This window comes from Aythya ferina, assembly GCF_964211825.1.
Source record: "Aythya ferina genome assembly, chromosome: 13".
Taxonomy (NCBI): Eukaryota; Metazoa; Chordata; class Aves; order Anseriformes; family Anatidae; genus Aythya; species Aythya ferina.
The window spans coordinates 8,052-34,402 of NC_140311.1; the positions used below are offsets into that span (position 1 = coordinate 8,052).

The following is a 26,351-nucleotide window of genomic DNA, read 5'->3' on the forward strand; positions in this document are numbered from 1 at the left end:
AGAAGCAGCACAGCCGCCGCTGCTTCCATGGTTACATCAGACAGGCTGCAGGGTCCTGATGTCCGTCCCTCTGCTCTGTGCCGACTCGCCACATGGTGAGGGTCAGCTGCCGTTCGATTCCGCGGAACTCCGAGCGCAGCACTGCTCGTGGCGGTGACTGAGGGCGGGGGAGGCTCCCACTGCCCCATAGCCCCCTGAGGCAGCGTTATCGTTCTCACTGAAGGCAGCAGTGGGCAATCCCCAGCTCCAACACTTCCCGGCAATCCCAGTCGCTCTGTAGCGGCAGTAGCGACTCTCTGCTCAGCCTGATGCATAACTAAGGCGTTAGTGACTGCTCTCCAAGGCTTCAATAATTTTTTAGCAGCCTTATTTTCATTAATAACTTCATCAAACAATTTGTCCCCAAATTTACGCCACTCTGTTTGTTCAAAAACTGTATCAGGATTGATAAAACAACCCTGCATTACTCCATATGCTAATAATCCTGGTAAATCCTTTTTGCAGTCTATATCTGAAGTGCTCCGCTTTTCTAAAAAGCATTCGAGCAAAGCATACGCCGATGTCTCTCCATACCTTTATATACGTCGGTTGCAGCCTTTGCAAAGACCTCGGCGGCACTTCTCCGGCGGGACCCTTTATAGGCTCATCCCGGGTGCGGGGACTCCCTTCCACCTTCCGAGCTGCGGGTGCGGGGACTCCAAGTTTTCGTCCCTTTCACCTTTCAGACCTCGGCGACGCGTGACCGGCGGGATCCTCTCCCGGGTGCGGGGACTCCACGTCCCTTTCACCTTCCCGACACGGGTGAGGGGATTCTTGTCCCTTCCACCTCCTGGGCTGCGTTGCAGGACCGGTTCCTCCCTTATTCCGTCCAACCGTGGCCCAGGATCACCGCCAGCAGTATCCAAATCCCGTTCAGATCGGTCCCTGTTCGGGCGCTATTTGTTGTCGACGGAAGGAAGACAGACACTCAATATGAGTGAACAGTGAACTTCAACTTTAATAGATAGCTCAGTCGCCTTTTATCTAGTTCGAACATAATCAACTCATACATATTGCAAAAACTAAGCTCAGGATTGGCTAACACTTTCCTATCTTGTCAGTTAGTTCCTCCCTCTTTTAGCTACTGTCCCGCCTTAAAGACTTTCCCAACCACACAAGGGCATCGTGTCCTTGGGCCTGATTGGTTCTCAACCGGCTGCGCACGTGCCCAGGCTCATATGAGTTGAGTACGGTACCTCCCTAGCCCATGACCTCCTAACTGCTCAACATCCACGTGTCCTACCTCACTTAACCATTCCTCCACAACAATCCCCATGCTTTTGCTACAGCTTTGAATATTAAAAGGACAAAATGACCAAGCAAATAGCTGATTTTTTTTTTTTCATCTGGAATTAGCTCAAGCTTTTATTTACATAGAAAGAAAAGTCTAGGAGCAGAACTGATTACATGCCAAAAAAGAATTCAATTCCATTCCACTCACAGGAAAAATCACTTACTTCAGTAAGCTGAGAACCAAAAGGCTATGCTGATGTGTTAAAACACATTACAGGACACTGGGTCCAGGCCCTCCGCTGCACCCACTTAAAATCCATCCCTACACTCACCAAGGTGCAACCCCAACCCAAACACAAACGCAGCATTTCAGCTTCAACACAGTTTTGGGAACTGGTAGAAAGGACACCTCATCCTCAGCAAGGTGTGCTCAGGCTACACAGTACAGGGCTTTGGGCACCTCTTTGCCTACCGAAGAAGACAGCCATCAGCACCTGCTTTGTTCCGATCCTAAAGGCTAACATCACAGCCCACGTTGCCTGGGACACCTGATAAACAGAAGAGAAAGCAGCCATACTGTTTTCAAGCCGTCCCTGCAGGTATCGCTCCTCGATGATCTGCAACCTCTTCTCAAATCCTCAACCGCTTCTGTGGAGAGCCTGCCATGGCACCTGCAAAGCAAGATGGATACCCTTCGCTGTCACCTTGTGCTACTTGGCAGTTCTGCTCCAATCCAGCTCACAAACAGCCCGCCCTTCTCGTGCTGCTCTTCAGAGTGCAGCTTGGCCCCACTCAGCCTGTGCAACACACCTGCAAAAGAAAAAGAAAAGCATAGGCTGAAGCAGCATCCAAAGACACAGCACAGATAGGACAGTTACTCTCATCTGCTCCCTTACCTCTGCTCCCTCACCTGCCCTCGAGGCAGGTGCTTCCATCTGCTCTCTTAGGCCAGCTACAACACACCCCTGAAATATAAACAGGATTTTTACTGTACTTTGTGCAGTTAAGTAACTGCAGTGACAACTGCACCCCTAAAGTACCTGCTACATCTGTTCATCGCTCACCTTGCCGAAAGCAGCTATGCTCAAGTCCCTCGTTGTACACTGTTTCACCTTAAACAAATCAGAACAGTCACAAGATAATCATTCAGCGGCCAGCATTAGCACCCATCCCTCAACAACACAAGGAACCCCATCTACAATATTATAATTTCTAAACAGAAGCCCCTTGCCTCAGCACCTCAGAAGTAGATCAAGCCAGTCACCGAGCTGCCTACCAAGTGCTGGACAGTTCCAGAAGGAGCTCTTTTCTATGACAGGTTCCTCCTAAGTTTTACGCTGTACTGGGGGACAGGATAGAAATAAAAATAAAAATTTCAAAACCCCTTATCTGTAAGCTTTCAATATTCAACAGACCTCCTCAAGCACACCATTCAAGCACTATGCGAGCAGCTGCTCACAAGCAGATATACTCTCCCCCCCCACACACATCTGCCAAACACCACAGAGATGACTTTGCCAGCTGCCCTTCAGTACGTGCCCAGAGGTAGACCGGATGCCTTTGCCAAAACACTCCCGACAATGTATTAGCACACCCATGCACTACCACGTTAGCTGTCATCACTAACTGCCAGGCAGGACAGCTCCAGACCAAACACATACACACACAGCCACGCCACAAACACTACAAACAAAACACACAACACAAGGCGCAAGAAAAAGTGACCCCCGGAGGGAAGCCCTATGGCAACAGCAAGTCAGAACAGGTGCTCTGCACCAGACCCTAGAGGAGACTCAAATGTCACGACACGCGACTGGAAGCAACTGCCAGAACTGGGATGATGGAGGCCGAAAAAGCCTGCCTTCAAGACAACAGACCAGAAGGATGGGGACTGAAAACCCCATAAGACGATGCTTAGGAAATCAATTCCCAACAAGAGCTCCTGATGCGGCCCAGATGACTTCTGCAAGAGTGAGGATGGAAACAGACGCGATCTCAAACCGAATATGATGCACAAGACCTGAAACAGACCTGCTCTTTAAGCAGTGACTGCAACACAAGAAGTGCTCTGATCAGAGTCATGATGACAAAACATGCATTGAGGCCCTTCAGCACCGCTACCAAGTCCCCTGTCTGGTCAGTCCAGTGTCAAAAGCTAGGAGGATATCAAGACCCGAGAAGCACAGAACAGACATCGCAGAAGCAACACAAGACAGACAAACAGAAGGAAACTGTCCTGCCTGGCGCACGCACTCACGCTACAAAATAATCCCGCTTCTTCTATTAGCCTGGTGACCCAGCCACAAGCAGCCTGAACGTGACCCAGCCTGAACCACCCTCACCGTGGAACCAAGTCTAGTCAGCCAGCTGGCTCCATGCTGCTCTGACTCCCAGCTCCCATTAGCCACCCCAGATATGCAAATACCAGGTGCCCCCCAGCTTAGCTCTCAGGTTGCTGCATGGCAAAGTCCCTCCGCTTCAAGAAACGCACAGGCACTGATTGTCATCTTAGTCAATTGCCAGGCTCATCATCAGCTGCAAAAACAGAGTACCAGCATTCACTAGGACGCCAGCCCCATTGCTCACCTTCTCCACAATGCTGACCACTACTGATGCAACATACGATTGTGCTCACGTGTTCCTCTCCGAGTCCAAGCTCCAACAGTGCAGCCAGTGTCATCCACACCACCTGGGAAAACAAAGGGATTAAATGATCGTTGCGTTCACAACACGTCACCCAATGGTGTTTTTTTTTTGTTATTGTTGGTTTTTTGTGTGTGTGTGTGTGTTTCCTTTATTTTTTTTTTTTTTTTGGTCTGCTTTAGCTCAACAGCATGCAGAGTGCAAACAAGAAAACTGGGGTGTTTCTAGAAGCAACAATCCCCATGCTTTTGCTGTAGCTTTGAATATTAAAAGGACAATACGACCCAGCAAGTAACTGGAACTTTCTTACCTGGAATTAGCTCAAACTTTTCTTCACATTGAAAGAAAAATCTAGGAGCAGAACACATTATACACCAACAAAATTAATTCCATTTCATCCCCAGAAAAAAAAAAAATCACATACTCTCATCCCCTCCTGTACCTCAGCCGCTTGCCTACCCCACGTGGCACACGCTTCCATCTGTTCTCTTTACCCACTTATAGCACCTCTAAAAGACAAACTGGAATTTTACTCTATTGGCTGTAGGAAAATAACTGCAGTGACAACCGCGCCCCAAAAACAACAGTTACCTCTGCTCATCACGCACCAGAGTCACTGCAGAGGCAGCTCGGGTCAAGACGTCCTGCACTGCGCACTGCGTTTCAGCCTGAACAAAAGGAAAAACACAGGCAGAAGATAAACATTCAGCTGACAGCAGTAGCACCCATCCCTCAACAACAAAAGGGACCCCATCTTTAGTTTTATCCTTTCAAAACAGCAGGCCACTTGCCTCTGTACCTGCAAATTAGGTCCAAGCTTGAAAGGAGCGGCCAGCATCACCCACGCCACCTGGGAACACAAAAGGACACAATGACCACTGTGCTTGCAAGCAACCACCTGCCACACTGCTCCTCTATCCCACACAGCCTCACCTCGGACCCTCACAGGGAAACACCTGAGCGTCTTCCCTTCGCTTCGGATAAGGGATGACCAGGCTGACAACACTCACCTTCCCTCAGTGCTTCGTGACAGGAGGATTTCCCTTCCCTGTCCACGACTGCACAAAGCACCTGCAGACACAAGAGAAACGCACACTCTGAGGTACTTCAGAGCTACAGCATACCTGCTGCAATACCTCTCTCTTCCCAGCTCCTGTACTTCAGCTGCTCACCAGCTCTAACTCAGATTCTTCGCTCACAGTGCCACAGCAAACTCTGCCTGGGCCACACAACACACACTACACAAGCTACAATGGCTAAGACACACAAACTGGAACATTCCCACCCAATAATCAATCGCGTCGCATAGGAAGGCTGCCGCACACTCCTAGAAACCAAACCTACCAGTCCTGAGCAGCTCCCCACCTCCTCCTGCCAACCACGCTCAGCACACACACTATTTGCCCCTCAAAAAATAAAAGCTTAGAATATACACACACACAAAAAAAAACACTGAGATCCATAAATGCCAAAAAGACGTGCACGCACAGCAGCCCCTGCAGAGGTAATCACAGACTTACCCTTTGCAGAGGAAAGAGCAGACTCTGATACAACCCTGCTCAGGCTCTTGGTAATGCTGCATCTAAACTGCCAAGCCACATGTAGCATGAAATGAAGCTGGTTTTAGTCCTCTGGAAAATTACACAAGTAGGTTTATACATCTAGAGATTAAAATATAGCTCAAAAAAAGAAGAGCATCCCACCATCAAAAAAAAAAAAGAGCCAGCAACCTCTACTAAATATTCCTCTGTTAAGTGAATTCCAAGCACTTAGAAATCCGGAAATCCATAGACTCCAGCCTGCCTAGAGAACCCTGCAACTGACTGAAGGAAAACAAAACACTTACCCCAAAGAGCAGCCCAGGCAGAAGGAGCTCTCTGATGTCATGCCTGGGGCTCATATACCATTTGGCCCCGCCCAATATCCAAACCCTATCACCTGGAAAAGGGGAGGGACAAAGCACAAGGAAGTAGGAGCAGAGCAGGAGGAGCAGTAGCTGGTTTTTTTTTTGTTTGTTTTGTTTGTTTATTTGTGTTTTTTTTTTTTTTTTTTAAATCTGCTTTACCTGAACATCATGCAGAGAACAGACAAGAGACCTGGGGTGTTTCTAGAAGCAACAATCCCCATGCTTTTGCTGTAGCTTTTAATATTAAAAGGACAACACGACCAGTCAAGTAACTGGAACTTTTTCAAATGGAATTACGTCAAACACGTTCATTATCACTTGCAAAAACAGAGAACCAGCAATCACTAGCATGCCAGAGTGTTGTTGACGGAAGGAAGACAGGGACACTCAATATGAGTGATATGATCAGCAAGCTTCGATTTATTGGATAGCTCAGACGCCTTTTATTCCTTAACATATAATTAGCTCATACATATTACAAAAGTTAAGCTCATGATTGGTCCCCCTACGTCCTTATCTTATCAGCTTCTTCCTCATCCTTTCGACCGAAATAACACAGTCGGTACTTTCCCAAACCGCCAACGGATATTGCGTCCTTGTGTCTGATTGGCTCAGACAAGTTGTGTGCGATGTTTGTCCAACTCGTAAAGATTCAGCTGTTTTATGTCTACGTGACCTATCTCAGTTAACCATCCCTCTACAATTCCCCCGTTTTTATTTTGGACTACTAATACCTTTTCTGTGACTTGTTCAAGCTTCTTAGTTAAGCAACCAAAAATTATTCGCGCAGCTATTTTTATCAATATAACTATAAGCAGAAAGCGAAATCCCTCTTTGATTAGACTCACTAACCAGTTAGACAGACCCCCAAAGATGGACTGCAACCAATTGTCAAGCCAACTAGGTTGTACTGTAATTTTCTTTGTGTGCTGCATCAACCATTTCAACTGGTCATGAATCGATTGACCATGATCTGAAAGATTGAAACAACACATTCCTTCAAAATCTTCACATCCATATCCTTGCGCTAAAAGCAAAAAATCAATTGCAGCCCTATTTTGTAACACAACATGCCTAAGACTATCCATATCTTGTGCCATTTCAGTAATAATTTCAGTTGTTACATTTGATTGCTTAACAGCCCAACAAGCAAGCTTATTAATGCTAGCCAAAACACGTGCAGTTCCCACTGCTGGAACTAATGAAGCAAATATTCTCTCAGCAGCGCCCCATAATTCTACACCATCATCACAGTCAGAACCTAAAGTCTTAAGAGCTCGTTTGGATCTCTGCGACAAGCTCTGGTTCCGGAGACTGTATAAGTCCGGGGCGAACAATGTGAGTCGCCCTAGATAACATGGACCCCCAAACGTGTTGGCAGGTATTCCTTGCCATGCACGATCCCCGCAAATCAAAAACATGCCAGGTGGCAGAGCCTTTGCAGTGTCATTATTCCACATCGGATTGTTATTAGATTTTGCTTCAGCTCCCAAAGCCCCCAGTCCTTGACTCCATACTTGTGAAATATGATTTTGCTCGACCGATCGCAACTAGTCCTGCTAGTTGCTTACAATCGACTCCCCATTTTTCTAAAAAGCACTGTAATGAATCTAGGGCTACGTCGTCCTTCATTTTCCTATGATTTTTTTGCCGGCACTAATTTCCTATGATTTCAGCCTGCACTATGGCAACCTGCACTATGGCAATAAGCACGCTCTCACTAACACAGTACATAGCACACTCGCACACACACAGCACAATTGCACACCCAGAGGCCTCTGGCACATCTCAACCTCAATCATACCACAACCTCAATCATACCACGAGAATATAATTTAGAATGATAAGCAAACAATACGTGCGGCCAATATAATTTAGAATCATAACCCAACAAATAAGTATTGTCTCTCATTGTGTTCCTCGTGAAGTGACTTGCAACACTTTGTTTTAAAACCTTACCCTTACACAAATACTTTCAACACAAAATACCTGGACATTTAAGAATAACACATACAATTATTAACACTTCAGTTAGTATTCCTCCAACAGCTGAAAACATACTGTTTGTCTGCAGCTTCAGGAGATCTTTGCTCCTGTGGTGAGCAGCTGAGAGTGGAGTCCCCTCCGAGCAAAAACGCTCAGGGTGCACCTAGGGGCGTCCACGCTGCAGCCGATCCCCGCAGCCGAGCAGTGTCTCCTCAAGTCTGCCGGTGGTCATTTGGCAGTGTAATCTGCATCTCTGCACTCCTGCCCCGCAATAGAGCTAAGTCGTCATTACTAATCCATAGAATGTGGCAACCCCACGGAATCTTATCCAGAAACATAGTTATAACACCGATCTGGGGACGAATAGTCTTTTTTGCATTGCAAGATAAACCTCTTATAAAATGAATGCCAGAGAGAAGCAGCACAGCCGCCGCTGCTTCCATGGTTACATCTGACAGTCTGCAGGGTCCTGATGTCCACCCCTCTGCTCTGTGCCGACTCACCACACAGTGAGGGTCAGCTGCCGTTGTCCACTGATGCCTCTGGTCTACTGTAGCAACTCGATCTCGGATATCCCGCATCGCACCGCGATTACTTCAATTTCCCGCGTCCCTCCGCAATTCCTTTTTCCGCGTCCCTCCGCAATTCCTTTTTACAGTCTATACCCTGCGTGCTCTGCTTTTCTAAAAAGCACTTGAGCAGATCATACGTCGCTTGTCTCTCCATACCTTTGTTTACGTCAGCGCTGTTGCAGCCTTTGCAAGACCTCGGCGACGCGTGGCCGGCGGGACCCTCTATAGGTGCTCCCGGGTGCGAGGATTCAGCATTTTCGTCCCTTCCACCTCCTGAGCTGCATTGCAGGACCTGTTTCCTTCCCTTATTCCGTCGATCCGTGGCTCGCAGGTTCACCGCCAGCGGGGTCCCTGTTCAGGCGCCATTTGTTGTCGACAGAAGGAAGACAGGGACACTCACTATGAGTGATCAGCAAGCTTCGATTTATTGGATAGCTCAGACGCCTTTTATTCCTTAACATATAATTAGCTCATACATATTACAAAAGTTAAGCTCATGATTGGTCCCCCTACGTCCTTATCGTATCAGCTTCTTCCTCATCCTTTCGACCGAAATAACACAGTCGGTACTTTCCCAAACCGCCGACGGATATTGTGTCCTTGTGTCTGATTGGCTCAGACAAGTTGTGTGCGATGTTTGTCCAACTCGTGAAGATTCAGCTGTTTTATGTCTACGTGACCTATCTCAGTTAACCATCCCTCTACACCAGATCTAATACCCACCTCCTGCACAACACTCGCTACTACTGATGCAACATACAGTTGTGCAATACCTCTCTGTTCCCAACTCCTTTATCTCACCTGCTCAGTAGCTCCACCTGAGAAATGGGCCCGGGCGGCGCCGCGCCGAAATGGGCCCGGGCGGCGCCGCGCCGAAATGGGCCCGGGCGGCGCCGCGCCGAAATGGGCCCGGGCGGCGCCGCGCCGAAATGGGCCCGGGCGGCGCCGCGCCGAAATGGGCCCGGGCGGCGCCGCGCCGAAATGGGCCCGGGCGGCGCCGCGCCGAAATGGGCCCGGGCGGCGCCGCGCCGAAATGGGCCCCAACAGACTTATTCTTCAGTGATGAAGAAGGTGACCCTGCTCAGTCTCTTGGCAGTACTGCACTTATGCGGTCAAGAAACCGTACCCCACGGTTTCCCAAAAACAACGTACCTGGCAACCCCTCATAAACATACCTCAAATATGTGAATTCCATGCACATAAAGCCTAGAAGGCTTTATGGTCTAACGACTCGACAGACAGCAAACACACAGGCAAAAGCTCCAGAAATGTAACAAACTGTCCCTAAACCTGAAACAGAATACCCCTTACATGCCCACTGCTGCCATTTTCAGATACATGCTCACACAAGGAGCCTCCATGATACATTTCTCCTAAACCATGCTCCATCACTTTGCCACCAAGGTTGTGACTTTGATAAGATTTGACATAAAGGCAAAGACTCACAAAAAGCCCTGTAATTCTGCAAAAATCATAAGGGAACCCAGAACCACAAAGCAAACACACAAAATAACATCGCCATACTATCCGTAACACTGCTATAACAATTACTCACCTGAGGAAGAGCTGCATGCAATACAGGCACCTCCTACTAGATTGCTTTACAATGACAGATCCTGCCAGTTACCACCTCAAAAAAGATATGCGTACCGGTTTCTACTTGAAAATGCATTAATCCATAGACTCTGACCCACCTAAAGAACCCTGCAACTGACTGAAGGAAAAACAAAGCACTTACCCCCAAAGAGCAGCCTAGGCAGAAGGAGCTCTCTGATGGCATACCTGCAACTCAGTTACTATTAGGTCCCACCTGGAACCTGAAGCCAATCACCTGGGAAAGTGCAGGGGGAAAGCACAAAAAAAGCAGAAAGAGGAGGAGCAGCAGCTGTGGTTTATTTACTTATTTATAAGGCTTAGCTCAACAGCATGCAGAGTGCAGACATGAGAACTGGGGTGTTTCTAGAAGCAACAATCCCCATGCTTTCGCTGCAGTTTTGAATGTTAGAAGGACATTACCACCAAGCAAGTAACTGAAGTTTTTCCTGCTGGAATTAGCTCAAACTTTTATTTATACAGAAAGAAAAATCTAGGAGCAGAACTGATTACACACCAAAAAAAAAGTCAATTCCATTCCACTCGCAGGAGAAATCACTTACTTCAGTAGGCTAAGAACTAAAAGGCTATGCTGATGGGTCAAAACACACTACAGGACACTGGGGCCGGGCCCTCCGCTGCACCCACTTAAAACCCATCCCTACACTCACCAAGGTGCAACCCCAACCAAAACACAGACACAGCATTTCAGCTTCAACACAGTTTTGGGATCTGATAGAAAGGACACCTCATCCTCAGGGAGGCATGCTCAAGCTACACAGGACAGGGCTTCAGGCAACTCTTTGCCTACCGAAGAAGACCACCATCAGCACCTGCTTTGTTCAGATTCTAAAGACTAACATCACAGCCCACGTTGCCTGGGACACCTGATAAACAGAAGAGAAAGCAGCCATACCGTTTTCAAGCCGTCCCTGCAGGTATCGCTCCTCGATGATCTGCAACCTCTTCTCAAATCCTCAACCGCTTCTGTGGAGAGCCTGCCATGGCACCTGCAAAGCAAGATGGATACCCTTCGCAGTCACCTTGTGCTACTTGGCAGTTCTGCTCCAATCCAGCTCACAAACAGCCCGCCCTTCTCGTGCTGCTCTTCAGAGTGCAGCTTGGCCCCACTCAGCCTGTGCAACACACCTGCAAAAGAAAAAGAAAAGCATAGGCTGAAGCAGCATCCAAAGACACAGCACAGATAGGACAGTTACTCTCATCTGCTCCCTTACCTCTGCTCCCTCACCTGCCCTCGAGGCAGGTGCTTCCATCTGCTCTCTTAGGCCAGCTACAACACCCCTGAAATATAAACAGGATTTTTACTGTACTTTGTGCAGTTAAGTAACTGCAGTGACAACTGCACCCCTAAAGTACCTGCTACATCTGTTCATCGCTCACCTTGCCGAAAGCAGCTATGCTCAAGTCCCTCGTTGTACACTGTTTCACCTTAAACAAATCAGAACAGTCACAAGATAATCATTCAGCGGCCAGCATTAGCACCCATCCCTCAACAACACAAGGAACCCCATCTACAATATTATAATTTCTAAACAGAAGCCCCTTGCCTCAGCACCTCAGAAGTAGATCAAGCCAGTCACCGAGCTGCCTACCAAGTGCTGGACAGTTCCAGAAGGAGCTCTTTTCTATGACAGGTTCCTCCTAAGTTTTACGCTGTACTGGGGGACAGGATAGAAATAAAAATAAAAATTTCAAAACCCCTTATCTGTAAGCTTTCAATATTCAACAGACCTCCTCAAGCACACCATTCAAGCACTATGCGAGCAGCTGCTCACAAGCAGATATACTCTCCCCCCCCACACACATCTGCCAAACACCACAGAGATGACTTTGCCAGCTGCCCTTCAGTACGTGCCCAGAGGTAGACCGGATGCCTTTGCCAAAACACTCCCGACAATGTATTAGCACACCCATGCACTACCACGTTAGCTGTCATCACTAACTGCCAGGCAGGACAGCTCCAGACCAAACACATACACACACAGCCACGCCACAAACACTACAAACAAAACACACAACACAAGGCGCAAGAAAAAGTGACCCCCGGAGGGAAGCCCTATGGCAACAGCAAGTCAGAACAGGTGCTCTGCACCAGACCCTAGAGGAGACTCAAATGTCACGACACGCGACTGGAAGCAACTGCCAGAACTGGGATGATGGAGGCCGAAAAAGCCTGCCTTCAAGACAACAGACCAGAAGGATGGGGACTGAAAACCCCATAAGACGATGCTTAGGAAATCAATTCCCAACAAGAGCTCCTGATGCGGCCCAGATGACTTCTGCAAGAGTGAGGATGGAAACAGACGCGATCTCAAACCGAATAGGATGCACGAGACCTGAAACAGAACTGCATTTCAAGCAGCGACTGCAAGACAAGAAGTGCTCGGATCAGAGCCACGATGACAAAACAAGCACTGAGGCCCTTCAGCACCGCTACCAAGTCCCCTGTCTGGTCAGTCCAGTGTCAAAAGCTAGGAGGATATCAAGACCCGAGAAGCACAGAACAGACGCTGCAGAAGCAACACTACAAGACAGACGAACAGAAGGAAACTGTCCTGCCTGGCGCACGCACTCACGCTACAAAATAATCCCACTGCTTCTATTAGCCTGGTGACCCGGCCACAAGCAGCCTGAACATGACCCAGCCTGAACCAACCTCGCAGTGGCACCAAGTATTTTCAGCCAGCTGGCTCCACGCTGCTCTGGCTCCCAGCTCCCATTAGCCACCCCAGATATGCAAATACCAGGTGCCCCCCAACTTAGCTCTCAGGTTGCTGCATGGTAAATTCCCTCCGCCTCAAGAAATGCACAGGCACTGGTCATTATCTTAGTCAATTGCCAGGCTCATCATCAGCTGCAAAAACAGAGTACCAGCATTCACTAGGACGCCAGCCCCATTGCTCACCTTCTCCACAATGCTGACCACTACTGATGCAACATACGATTGTGCTCACGTGTTCCTCTCCGAGTCCAAGCTCCAACAGTGCAGCCAGTGTCATCCACACCACCTGGGAAAACAAAGGGATTAAATGATCGTTGCGTTCACAACACGTCACCCAATGGTGTTTTTTTTTTGTTATTGTTGGTTTTTTGTGTGTGTGTGTGTGTTTCCTTTATTTTTTTTTTTTTTTTGGTCTGCTTTAGCTCAACAGCATGCAGAGTGCAAACAAGAAAACTGGGGTGTTTCTAGAAGCAACAATCCCCATGCTTTTGCTGTAGCTTTGAATATTAAAAGGACAATACGACCCAGCAAGTAACTGGAACTTTCTTACCTGGAATTAGCTCAAACTTTTCTTCACATTGAAAGAAAAATCTAGGAGCAGAACACATTATACACCAACAAAATTAATTCCATTTCATCCCCAGAAAAAAAAAAAATCACATACTCTCATCCCCTCCTGTACCTCAGCCGCTTGCCTACCCCACGTGGCACACGCTTCCATCTGTTCTCTTTACCCACTTATAGCACCTCTAAAAGACAAACTGGAATTTTACTCTATTGGCTGTAGGAAAATAACTGCAGTGACAACCGCGCCCCAAAAACAACAGTTACCTCTGCTCATCACGCACCAGAGTCACTGCAGAGGCAGCTCGGGTCAAGACGTCCTGCACTGCGCACTGCGTTTCAGCCTGAACAAAAGGAAAAACACAGGCAGAAGATAAACATTCAGCTGACAGCAGTAGCACCCATCCCTCAACAACAAAAGGGACCCCATCTTTAGTTTTATCCTTTCAAAACAGCAGGCCACTTGCCTCTGTACCTGCAAATTAGGTCCAAGCTTGAAAGGAGCGGCCAGCATCACCCACGCCACCTGGGAACACAAAAGGACACAATGACCACTGTGCTTGCAAGCAACCACCTGCCACACTGCTCCTCTATCCCACACAGCCTCACCTCGGACCCTCACAGGGAAACACCTGAGCGTCTTCCCTTCGCTTCGGATAAGGGATGACCAGGCTGACAACACTCACCTTCCCTCAGTGCTTCGTGACAGGAGGATTTCCCTTCCCTGTCCACGACTGCACAAAGCACCTGTAGAGGCGAGAGAAAAGCACACTCTGAGGCACCTCACAACCACAGCGTACCTGCTGCAATACCTCTCTCTTCCCAGTTCCTTTACTTCAGTTGCTCAACAGCTCTAACTCAGATTCTTCGCTCACAGCGCCACAGCAAATTCTGCCCGGGCCACACAACATACGCTACACAAGCTACATTGCTTAGGACACACAAGCTGGAACGTTCCCGCCCAACAATCAGTCGCATCGCACAGGATGGATGCCGCATACTCCTAGAAACCAAACCTACCAGTCCTGAGCAGCTCCCAACCTCCACCTGCCTACCACGTTCAGCACACTAACTGTTTACCCCTCAGAAAACCAGAAACTTGGAACATACACACACACAAACAACAACAAAAAAAAAAAAAAACACAACTCCACAAACGCCAAAAAGACATGCACACACAGCAACCCCGGCAGCAGTAATCACAGACTTACCCTTTGCAGATGAAAAAGGTGACTCTGATACAACCCTGCTCAGTCTCTTGGTAATGCTGCATCTACACTGCCAAGCCACATGTAGCATGTAATCAAGCTGTTGTAACTCTCCAGGGGACTAAAACAGGTGGTTTTAAACATGCAGAGATTAAAATACATCTCAAAAACAGGAGAATATGCGGCCATCCTAAAAAAAAGTGAGCCAGCAGCCTCTACTAAATATCCCTCTAATTCAAGCACTTAGAGATCTAGAATTCCAACCACTTAGAAATCCAGAAATCCATAGACTCCAGACTGCCTAGAGAACCCTGCAACTGACTGAAGGAAACACAAAGCACTTACCCCCAAAGAGCAGCCCAGGCAGAAGGAGCACTCTGATGCCATGCCTGGGGCTCATATACCTTTTGGCCCCGCCCAGCACCCAAACCCAATCACCTGGGAAAGGGGAGGGGCAAAGCACAAGAAAGTAGAAATAGAGCAAGAGAAGTAGCTGTTTTTCTTTTTGTTTCTTTTTTAAAATAAACTTTATCTCAAAAGCATGCAGAGAGCAGACCAAATATTTGCAGTGATTCTAGAAGCAAAAACCGCCTTTGGCTTATTCTGCAGGTTTTAATATTGAATTGACAATATCACCAAGCTAATAACTGAAACTTTTTGAACTGGAATTAGTTTAAATAGGCTCATCCCCATCTGTAAACACAGAGAACCAGCATTCACTACCATGCAAGCCCTAATACCCATGTCCTGCACAACGCACACTACAACTAATGCAACATACCATTGTGCAATACTTCTCTGTTCCCGGTTCCTTTACCTCACCTGCTCAGTAGCTCCACCTGAGTAATGGGCCCGGGCGGCGCCGCGCCGAAATGGGCCCGGGCGGCGCCGCGCCGAAATGGGCCCGGGCGGCGCCGCGCCGAAATGGGCCCGGGCGGCGCCGCGCCGAAATGGGCCCGGGCGGCGCCGCGCCGAAATGGGCCCGGGCGGCGCCGCGCCGAAATGGGCCCGGGCGGCGCCGCGCCGAAATGGGCCCGGGCGGCGCCGCGCCGAAATGGGCCCGGGCGGCGCCGCGCCGAAATGGGCCCGGGCGGCGCCGCGCCGAAATGGGCCCGGGCGGCGCCGCGCCGAAATGGGCCCGGGCGGCGCCGCGCCGAAATGGGCCCGGGCGGCGCCGCGCCGAAATGGGCCCGGGCGGCGCCGCGCCGAAATGGGCCCGGGCGGCGCCGCGCCGAAATGGGCCCGGGCGGCGCCGCGCCGAAATGGGCCCGGGCGGCGCCGCGCCGAAATGGGCCCGGGCGGCGCCGCGCCGAAATGGGCCCGGGCGGCGCCGCGCCGAAATGGGCCCGGGCGGCGCCGCGCCGAAATGGGCCCGGGCGGCGCCGCGCCGAAATGGGCCCGGGCGGCGCCGCGCCGAAATGGGCCCGGGCGGCGCCGCGCCGAAATGGGCCCGGGCGGCGCCGCGCCGAAATGGGCCCGGGCGGCGCCGCGCCGAAATGGGCCCGGGCGGCGCCGCGCCGAAATGGGCCCGGGCGGCGCCGCGCCGAAATGGGCCCGGGCGGCGCCGCGCCGAAATGGGCCCGGGCGGCGCCGCGCCGAAATGGGCCCGGGCGGCGCCGCGCCGAAATGGGCCCGGGCGGCGCCGCGCCGAAATGGGCCCGGGCGGCGCCGCGCCGAAATGGGCCCGGGCGGCGCCGCGCCGAAATGGGCCCGGGCGGCGCCGCGCCGAAATGGGCCCGGGCGGCGCCGCGCCGAAATGGGCCCGGGCGGCGCCGCGCCGAAATGGGCCCGGGCGGCGCCGCGCCGAAATGGGCCCGGGCGGCGCCGCGCCGAAATGGGCCCGGGCGGCGCCGCGCCGAAATGGGCCCGGGCGGCGCCGCGCCGAAATGGGCCCGGGCGGCGCCGCGCCGAAATGGGCCCGGGCGGCGCCGCGCCGAAATGGGCCCGGGCGGCGCCGCGCCGAAATGGGCCCGGGCGGCGCCGCGCCGAAATGGGCCCGGGCGGCGCCGCGCCGAAATGGGCCCGGGCGGCGCCGCGCCGAAATGGGCCCGGGCGGCGCCGCGCCGAAATGGGCCCGGGCGGCGCCGCGCCGAAATGGGCCCCAACAGACTTATTCTCTACAGATGAAGGAGGTGACCCTGCTCACTCTCTAGGCACTACTGCACTTATGCGGTCAAGAGGCATTACCCCACTGTTTCCCAAGAACAACTACCTGGAAACCCCTCATAAACATACTTCTAATATGTCAATTCAAGGACATCAGGACTAGAGGGCTGCAAGGTCTAAGGACTCAACAGACAGCAAACACACAGGCAAAAGCTCCAGAAATATAACAAACTGTCCCTAAACCTGAAAGAGACTACCCCTTACATGCCCACTTCTGCCATTTCCAGATACATGCTCCCATAGGGAGCCTCCATGATACATTTCTCCTAAACCCTGCTCCATCACTTCAACAGCAAGGTTTTGCCTTTGATAATATTTGACATACAGGCAAAGACTCTCTAAAAGCCCCGTAAATCTGCAAAAATCATAGGGGACCCAGAACCACAAAGCAAACACACAAAGTAACACCACTATACTATCCATAAAACTGCTATAACAACTACTCACCTGAGGAAGAGCTGCAGGCAATACAGGCACCTCCTACTAGATTGCTTTACTATGACAGATCCTGCCAGTTACCACCTCAAAAAAGATATGCGTACCGGTTTCTACTTGAAAATGCATTAATCCATAGACTCTGACCCACCTAAAGAACCCTGCAAACAACTGAAGGAAAAACAAAGCACTTACCCCAAAGAGCAGCCCAGGCAGAAGGAGCTCTCTGATGGCACACCTGCAACTCAGTTACCATTAGGTACCACTTAGAACCTGAAGCCAATCACCTGGGAAAATGCAGGGGGAAAGCACAAAAAAAGCAGAAAGAGGAGGAGCAGCAGCTGTGGTGTTTTTAACTTCTTTATATGGCTTAGCTCAACAGCATGCAGAGTGCAGACATGAGAACTGGGGTCTTTCTAGAAGCAACAATCCCCATGCTTTTGCTGCAGCTTTGAATATTGAAAGGACAAAACAACAAAGCAAGTAACTGATTTTTTTTTCCCATCTGGAATTAGCTCCATCTTTTATTTACGTAGAAAGAAAAAACTAGGAGCAGAATAGATTACACGCCAATAAACAAAAAAAAAAATTCCTTTCCACTCGCAGGAAAAATCACTTAATTGAGTAGGCTGAGAACCAAAGGGCTATGCTGATGGGTTAAAACACACTACAGAACACTGGGGCCAAGCCCTCCGCTGCACTGAATTAAAACCCATCCCTACACTTACCAAGGTGCAACGTCAACACAAACACAGACGCAGCATTTCAGCTTCAACGCAGTTTTGGGAACTGCTGGAAAGCAAGCTTCATCCTCAGCGAGGAGTGCTCAGGCTGCACAGGACAGGGCTTCAGGCACCTCTTTGCCTACCAAGGAAGACTGCCATCAGCACCTGCTTTGTTCCAATTCTAAACACTAACATCACAGCCCACATTGCCTGGGACACCTGATAAACAGAAGAGAAAGCAGCCATACCGTTTTCAAGCCATCCCTGCACGTGTCGCTCCTTGATGATCTGCAACCTCTTCTCAAATCCTTAACCACTTCTGTGGAGAGCCTGCCATGGCACCTGCAAAGCAAGATGGATACCCTTCGCTGTCACCTTGTGCTACTTGGCAGTTCTGCTCCAATCCAGCAAACAGCCCGCCCTTCTCATGCTGCTCTTCAGAGTGCAGCTTGGCCCCTCTGAGCCTGTGCGAGACACCTGTGAAACAAAGAAAAGCATAGGCTGAAGCAGCATCCAAAGCCACAGCACAGCTAGGACAGTTACTCTCATCTGCTCCCTTACCTCGGCCCCCTCACCTGCCCTCAAGGAAGATGCTTCCATCTGCTCTCTTAGGCCAGCTACAACACCCCTGAAATATAAACAGGATTTTTACTGTACTTTGTGCAGTTAAGTAACTGCAGTGACAACTGCACCACTAAAGTACCTGCTACATCTGTTCATTGCTCACCTTGCCGAAAGCAGCTCTGGTCAAGTCCCGCATTGTACACTGTGTTTCAGCTTTAACAAATGAAAACAGTCACAATAGAATCATTCAGCTGCCAGCATTAGCACCCATCCCTCAACAACAAAAGGGACCCCATTGACAATGTTATCATTTCAAAACAGCAGCCCCCTTGCCTCAGCACCTCAGAAGTACATCAAGCCAGTCACCGAGCTGCCCACCGAGTGCTGAACAGTTCCAGAAGGAGCTCTTTCCTGTGACAGGTTCCTCCAAAGGTTTACATTCTACTGGGGACATGATAGAAATAAAAATAATAATTTCAAAACTCCATATCTATAAGCTTTCAAGATTCAACAGACCTCCTCAAGCACACCATTCAAGCGCTATGCGAGCAGCTGCTCGCAACCAGATCAACTCTCCCCGCCCTCATCTGTCAAACACCACTGAGATGACTGTGCCAGCTGCCCTTCAGTACGTGCCCAGAGGCAGACCATATGTCTTTGCCAAAACAGTCCAGACAATGTATTAGTACACCCATGCACTGCCACATCAGCTGTCATCACTAACTGCCAAGCAGGACATCTCCAGACCAAACACAGGCACACCACAAACACCACAAACAAAACACACAACACAAGGCGCAAGAAAAAGTGACCCCCGGAGGGAAGTCAGAACAGCAAGTGAGAACAGGTGGTCTGCATCAGACCCAAGGAGAGACTCAAATGTCACGACATGTGACTGGAAGCAACTGCCAGAACTGGGATGATGGAGACCTAAAAGCCTGCCTTCAAGACAAGAGACCAGAAGGATGGGGACTGAAAACCCCGTAGGAAGACACTTGGGACATCAATTCCTAAGCAGGAGCTCCTGATGTGGCCCAGATAACTTCAGCAAGAGTGAGGATGGAAACAGATGTGATCTGAAACCAAATATGATGCACACGGCCTGAAACAGATCTGCTCTTTAAGCAGTGACTGCAAGACAAGAAGTGCTCGCATCAGCCCTACGATGACGAAACAAGCATTTAGGACCTTTGGTGTGGCTACCATGTTGCACGTCTTGTCTGCCCAGTGGAAGGCAATGCAGATATCAAGACATGAGGAGAATGTAACATATGATGATCATATCAGAAAACATTTGATATAAAAAAATTACACGCACAGAAGTGATCCCTTTAAGCTCCCACTGCAAGGCAAGAGGTACTCAGCTCCCAGTTCAACATCAGCAATATTCCGAGGAGGTCACGTGTTCAACACCATCAGGATGGCGTCTCCAGGGCCTGCCGAGCACCAAGAACAACAGCACGGTACAGCACAGACAACACAGATGACAAGCTGGGACTGCCCTGCCTGGCACATGTTCATGCTGTACACGACAGAACTCCCCACACATAATCTCTCTGCCTGACCTTATCGATCCTGAAAGGCCCCATCCAAAGCAATGACTTAAAAGCACAGACCCTCACCCTACGGGTCCATTCACAACCCCAACTCAAACATAGCACTTGCCCCCCTACTTAGCTTGGGAATGCTGGGAGGCAGGTTCCATGCTCACCAAGGAACACAAAGCCTAGCCAGGACATTGCTTCAGGCACAAGGCTCCTCTTCACCTGCAGAAATAAAGTGCCATCACGCACCAGCACACCAGCCAAATTTCTTCCAGTGAAACGACCTCCTCAGAAACAAAGTATTAGTCAACTGACCTGCTCCTCTACTGAAATCAGACAGACACCCTCTAGACAAATCCCTGTCTCCCCCTGCCAACCACTCCCCAACACACAATATTTGCCCCTGGACTTAATTCTCAGGGCTCAGAATCCACTATCAATGTGGACCACAGAGGCCAGCTAGGATATTCCCAGTACCTTATTCATAACAGGAAAAGAGGAGTCACTCAGAGGTGCACCAATAGACTACTACACCAAAAACAATACCCGTTTTATAACTTTTCTCCACTCACCTTCCCGATCCAGGCATCAAGCTTCCATTCACTGTGCTGAGCCAAGTTCACAGGGCTTAGTCCAAGGAGAAAAAACAGGCACACGTGACAATCCACAAAACAGTCTATACCCACTCCTCTTCTTTCCTCCTGTAAAACAAGAGCCCAGAAGCCCCAGAGCCACGTGCTCCAACCCAGTACCACCGCTATGCTCACCTAACATCCCAAGGAGATGCATCGCACTTCCAGTTCCTCTTGTGCTCTGAGCAGCTCCAGCGTTTCAGGAGCCGCTGACGTCTGGCACGTCTCAGAAACGTGGCAGGAGACGTACTCTGCTGTCGCAAGGTGCTTGCAAAGCTGGCGCAACAGGTGAAGTAGTCAACAGAACAACTCAGGGCCCCCACTGCTGTCCACTCATCCTCATGCTTCATTCAAGTTTCCGTACCTATGCCCTGGGCTACAAGAAACAAAGAGAGAAGGCCACATCCACAATGGACACGCAAACAGTGCAGCTCCTTGCAGAAAACTCAGAGACCAGAGCCAGACAAATAAAAAAAACACCCTGAAGTCCACAAATGCTGAAAGGCCATGAATGCACAGGAGCCCCAACAGAGGTAGCCACAGACTTACCCTTTGCAGATGAAAAAGGTGAACCTGCTCGGTCTCTTGGTAATACTGCAACTACGTGGTTGAGCCTCTTGTAGCATGTGATCAAGCTGGTTTTAGTCCTCTGGTAGTCCTCAGGAGAGTTACACAAGTGGGTTGATTCATCTACAGATTAAAATACAGCTCAAAAACAAGAGTGTATCCCACCATCCCAAAAAACAGTGAGCCAGCAACCTTCACTAAATATTCCTCTATTAAGTGAATTCCAAGCACTTAAAACCCAGAAATCCATAGACTTCAGCCTGCCTAAACAACCCTGCAACTGACTGACGGAAAAACAAAGCACTTACTCCAAGGAGCTGCCCAGGCAGAATGAGGTCTCTGATGCCATGCCTGGGGCTCATATACCTTTTGGCCCCACCCAGCACCCAAACCCAATCACCTGGTAAAGACGAGGGGCAAAACACAAGAAAGTAGGAAGAGAGCAGGCACAGCAGCAGCTGTGATGTTTTTTTGTTTGTTTATTTTTTTCTTTTTTGTTTGTTTTTTTTTTTTTAATCTGCTTTATCTCAAAAACATGCAGAGAGCAGACAAAGCAAAAATCCCTGTGCTTTTGCTGCAGCTTTTAATATTGAACTGACAGTATCACCAAGCAAGTAACTGAAACTTCTTCAACTGGAATTAGTTTAATCACGCTCATTCCCATCTGTAAACACAGAACCAGCATTCACTAGCCCTAACCGTAACCCCAACCCTCACCCTAAACCCTAACCCTAGCCCCAGCCCTAGCCCCTAACACCAACCCTAGTTTCTGAGAACTACATTTCCCGGCATGCTCTGGGCATTCAACATGGCCTCCCGGAGGTCTGGAGTCCCAGAACTTCATTTCCCGGTATGCTCTGGGCATTCAACATGGCCTCCCGGAAGTCCGGAGTCCGAGAACTTCATTTCCCGGTATGCTCTGGGCATTCAACATGGCCTCCCGGAGGTCTGGAGTCCCAGAACTTCATTTCCCGGTATGCTCTGGGCATTCAACATGGCCTCCCGGAAGCCCAGAGTCCAAGAACTACATCTCCCGGCATGCTCTGGGCACTCAACATGGCCTCCCGGAAGCCCAGAGTCCAAGAACTACATCTCCCGGCATGCTCTGGGCACCCAACATGGCCTCCCGGAAGCCCATAGTCCCGAGAACTACATCTCCCGGCATGCTCTGGGCACTCAACATGGCCTCCCGGAAGCCCAGAGTCCGAGAACTACATCTCCCGGCATGCTCTGGGCACTAAACATGGCCTCCCGGAAGCCCAGAGTCCGAGAACTACATCTCCCGGCATGCTTTGGACACTCAACATGGCCTCCCGGAAGTCCAGAGTCCGAGAACTACATCTCCCGGCATGTTCTGGGCACTCAAAATGGCCTCCCGGAAGTCCATTTTTTCCTCATCGTTGCTATGGCGTTGCTAGGGGCCGCACTTCCGCCTCTCGCCGTCCAATCACTGCCCCTTCCGCGTCACGTGCCGCGTCGCTGGCGTATTTAAGGCCCACCCCCACTTCCGGCCTGCACAAAATGGCGGCCGCCGCGGTGGGGCTGAGACGCTTCAAGTGGGCGCTGGAGCTGGGGACGCCCCCGGGGGGGCGGTGAGGGACTGGCCGTGCTTTTTGGGGGGGATTTTGAGGGAATTTCGGGGGAATTGGGGGTTTGAGCAGGTATTCGGGGGTCCTGTGTTGGTCTGGGGGGGGTTGGGGCGTCCTGAGGGGGTTTTGGGGCGTCCTGGGGTGTTTTGAGGGGATTGGGGGGGGTCTGAGGGGGTCGTGAGGTGTTTTTGGGGGGGGTTCTGAGGGGTTTTAGGGGCGATTTGGGGGGCTTGGGGTGGTTCTGGGGGGTCGTGAGGGGGACTGTGGGGGGTTTGGGGTGGTCTTGTGGGGATTTGTGGGGGTCCTGAGATGTTTTGGGGGGTTTGGAGGGTCTGAGGGGGCCTGGGGGGAATTGGGGGGGGTCCTGAGGGGATTTAGGAGCGTTTTGGGGGTGTTTGGGGGGGGTCCTGGGGGGTTTTGGGGGAGTCCTGGGGGGTTTTGAGGAGATTGGGGGGGGTGAGGGGGTCCTGAGGTGTTTTTGGGGGGGGTTCTGAGGGGTTTTAGGGGCGATTTGGGGGGCTGAGGGAGGTCCTGGGGAGTCGTGAAGGGGGCTGGGGGGGAGTTGGGAGTGTCCTGATGTCGTTTGGGGGGGTCCTGAGGGGGTTTGCGGGGTCTTGAGGGGGTTTGGGGGGGGGTCCTGAGGTGTTTCAGGGGGGCTGGGGGGAATTGGGGACATCCTGAGGGGTCTTGGGGGTGAAGCCTGGTGCCGGAAAACTATACCTACCAGCATTCCTTGGACAGCCGGCACAGCCAATCACAGGCCGAGTTTTCGAGAACTACATTTACAGCACACGCTGTAACCCTAGCCCTTACCGCCCTTACAAAAAAGCCTCAAGCCCTAACCCTAAAAAACCTCGAAACCCCTACAGACATAACCCAAACTATTTACCACACTAAACCCCTGAAGACCTATACCTAAAACTCCTAACCCAATAAATTAAGACGTTCAAATCCCAAGCCCACAAAATTAAGACGCTCAAATCCCAAACCCAAAAAATAGTACTCTCAAAACCTAAACCCAAAAATTGAGGACACTCCAAACACTAACCCAAAAAAATAAGACACTCAAAGCACTAACCCAAAAACGTAAGACGCTCAAAGCACTAACCCAAAATATTAAGATGCTCAAAACCCAAACGCAAAAAATTAAGATGCTCCAAACCCTAACCCAAAACATTAGGACACTCAAAACCCAAACCCAACCCAAAACATTAAGACGCTCCAAACCCTAACCCAAAAAATTAGGACACTCAAAACCCTAACCCTGGAGAACCTAACCTGAATAAATAAATAAATAAATAAAATTTTAACACCCTAACCCTAAATAACTGACCTAAAAGAAAACCCTAAGACCCTAACCCTAAAAAACCTATCAACACTACAACCCAAAAACTCTAAAACCCTAACATGCTAACCCTGAAAACCTTAAAACCTTAACCCCCAAATCCCTAAAATCCTAACCGTTAAAAATCCAACCCTAAAAAACTTAAAATCCTAAACATAAACCCTGAGAACGCTTACCCTGAAACCCAACCCTAGTGCCCTACCCCTGAAACCTTAAAACCATGAATCAATCTTTGGAAAATAACATAGGCTCAGGAGAGGATCTCAGTAAAGTAGCATTTTTATTCAAGATTACAATGGTGGGCGTCCCACAAGCAGGAGGGTGCCTACTAATTCCATACACAGTTTATATACCTTTTTTTTTTCCTCCCAAGGACCGGGACCCTCCCCTATTTCCCCATTAACTGTGCAATCCAGGTTCATACTCTACCTGGTGCTTCATGGAAAATACACAGCTGCTGGCCTGTTACAAGTCACATTTCTTTTGAGGCTTTTACTCTTCGAGGTGGTAATGTTTCTTACACCGTGATTTCCACCTAATGGCGGTAAGGATTCTGGTTGTCTGCATTTTACAAGGTTGTCTGTTGTAATAAATCACTAAGTCCCAAATAGGATTACAATCAAAGTTTACAATTTATTAAATGAATAGAGGTAAGCAAACAGAATTGGGTGCACCGGGAGTCTCTGCTCCACCAAGACGCACACAAGTTACATCTGGCAGCTGTTTTTTATGCTCCTAGGCTAATACATATTCATTACTACTTATAGAAAAGGCAGGGTTATTATAATTAGTTCCTGGAATCCGAACCTGCCCACTGGCGCATGCGTTATCAGTCTCTGGTGGTCCCTCTGGGGGTCTCTCGTACTGAAGGCTTAGTCTTCCTCCCAGGCTTTTCCCTTGTCCTTCTCCTTTGTCCATCTTGGCTGGATGTTAGAGACTTGCATAGTGCCCCATGCAATAGTCATAACAGTTAGCAGTTATTCTGAAACCCCTTTGTTATCTTATCCCCTATTGACCCAAATTGCTGGACCATTCCTTTGCAAGATGAGAAGAGGCAAAGAGAGCAGGAGGAACAGCAGCCCTGTTTTTGGTCTGGCTTAGTTCAACAGGGTGCAGCACAAGCAACCAGGCTGTTTCTCTTCAAAGACTTGCCTTAGCATTGGTGAAGGAAACTGACTGGGCTGACAACCCTCTCACCTTTTTGCACCACTCCACAACATGGGGAATTCACCTCTCCAAGGCTGCACGAGGGAAGGGCGGAAACAAGAAAAAAAAGCACATCCTGAGGCACCTCATAACCACAGCCTACCTACTGCAATACTTATCTCTCTCTTCCCAGCTGCTTTACCTCTGCTGCTCTCCATCTCCAAAACACATTATTTTTAACTGCCATGCAGAGTGGCAGTCCTCCAGGCGCCATAGAGCAGCACCATATTTTTATTTTTATTTATTTATTTATTTTTATTTCAAAACAGCAGTCTGCTTCCTTCTGGAGATGGACAGTAGGTCCAGCCAGTCACCGAGTTGCCAACACAGAGCTTCACAGTTCCAGAAGGCGCTCTTCCCATTGACCGATTCCTTATAAATGTTATCTACCACTGGCAAAAGCAATAAACAGACTGCAAACATGCACTGCCATGTTTGACAAACTTTGTGTTTTTAATTTTATTATTTCAAAAGAGCAGTCCACTTGTCTCTACATCTGTGAAGTAGATCAAACCAGTCACTAAGTTGCCGAACACGAACTTGACGGTTCCAGAAAGCGCTGTTTCCTTTGACCGGTTCCTCCTAATGTTTACCTACTGCTGGAAAAAAAGCAAAAAGACTCTGTGTCAGCTGCCCTTGAGTACTCACCCAGAGCTTGAGTATTCACCCACAGACAGACCAGATGTCTTTTCCAAAAGAGTCAGGACAATGTATTATTGCACTGATGGAACACCACTTTAGCTACCATCATTAATTGCCAGGCAGGACACCTCCAGGCCAAACACACACATAAAGAGGCACGCTACAAACATCATGAATGAAACATGGGAAAATAATTATTTATGCTATAAGAATTACTCACCTGAAGAAGAGCTGCATGCAATAAAGGCACCTACTACTATATAGATTAATTTACTTTAAATGATCCTACTAGATGTCACCTTAAATAGACGTACTTATCTCTTTCAACTTGGAAACACATCAACCCGTAGACTTTGACCCACCACCAGGCAGGGACTAGGAATACTAAGTAGAGGAGAAAATGAGTGTTGTGAGCCTGAAGTGTGTACAACCATAGTAAAGATGGCTCC

The 26,351-nt window shown here is 49.6% G+C and overlaps 1 protein-coding gene and 1 long non-coding RNA gene across 6 annotated transcripts; one reads left to right on the plus strand and one right to left on the minus strand.

Moving 5' to 3' along the window:
* Nucleotides 1-1,865: 1,865 nt before the first annotated feature.
* LOC311443857 (uncharacterized protein) lies at nt 1,866-21,431 on the minus strand. 5 transcript variants are annotated; one of them, XM_084534412.1, is made up of 30 exons: nt 21,103-21,431; nt 20,689-20,929; nt 20,494-20,548; nt 20,089-20,143; nt 18,756-18,821; nt 18,541-18,590; nt 18,389-18,441; nt 18,062-18,155; nt 17,284-17,326; nt 13,966-14,026; nt 13,755-13,805; nt 13,547-13,623; nt 12,936-13,001; nt 11,586-12,847; nt 11,374-11,421; nt 11,222-11,274; nt 10,889-10,982; nt 10,118-10,210; nt 8,536-8,730; nt 5,436-5,546; nt 4,926-4,986; nt 4,715-4,765; nt 4,507-4,583; nt 4,226-4,266; nt 3,908-3,961; nt 3,764-3,807; nt 2,549-2,614; nt 2,337-2,384; nt 2,169-2,237; nt 1,866-1,943 (listed from the first exon to the last, which is right to left on the minus strand). In XM_084534412.1, the coding sequence occupies exons 2-11, from the start codon at nt 20,901-20,903 to the stop codon at nt 13,793-13,795; spliced, it is 705 nt and encodes a 234-aa protein (XP_084390538.1). In that variant the 5' UTR covers nt 20,904-20,929; nt 21,103-21,431; the 3' UTR covers nt 1,866-1,943; nt 2,169-2,237; nt 2,337-2,384; nt 2,549-2,614; nt 3,764-3,807; nt 3,908-3,961; nt 4,226-4,266; nt 4,507-4,583; nt 4,715-4,765; nt 4,926-4,986; nt 5,436-5,546; nt 8,536-8,730; nt 10,118-10,210; nt 10,889-10,982; nt 11,222-11,274; nt 11,374-11,421; nt 11,586-12,847; nt 12,936-13,001; nt 13,547-13,623; nt 13,755-13,792. The 5 variants fall into 5 exon arrangements, with proteins under 5 accessions (XP_084390538.1, XP_084390539.1, XP_084390541.1 ...); XM_084534413.1 differs by lacking the exons at nt 1,866-1,943; nt 2,169-2,237; nt 2,337-2,384; ... (16 more) ...; nt 13,755-13,805; nt 13,966-14,026 and adding an exon at nt 17,817-17,952 and having other exon boundaries at nt 17,283-17,332; XM_084534415.1 differs by lacking the exons at nt 1,866-1,943; nt 2,169-2,237; nt 2,337-2,384; ... (18 more) ...; nt 17,284-17,326; nt 18,541-18,590 and adding an exon at nt 17,343-17,375 and having other exon boundaries at nt 18,062-18,290; nt 18,375-18,441; nt 18,719-18,821.
* Nucleotides 21,432-22,655: 1,224 nt separating this feature from the next.
* Nucleotides 22,656-25,703, plus strand: LOC311443823. Its single transcript, XR_014697521.1, has 2 exons — nt 22,656-22,781; nt 24,428-25,703. It is a non-coding gene; the product is annotated as an uncharacterized lncRNA (long non-coding RNA).
* The last annotated feature ends 648 nt before the right edge of the window (nt 25,704-26,351 follow it).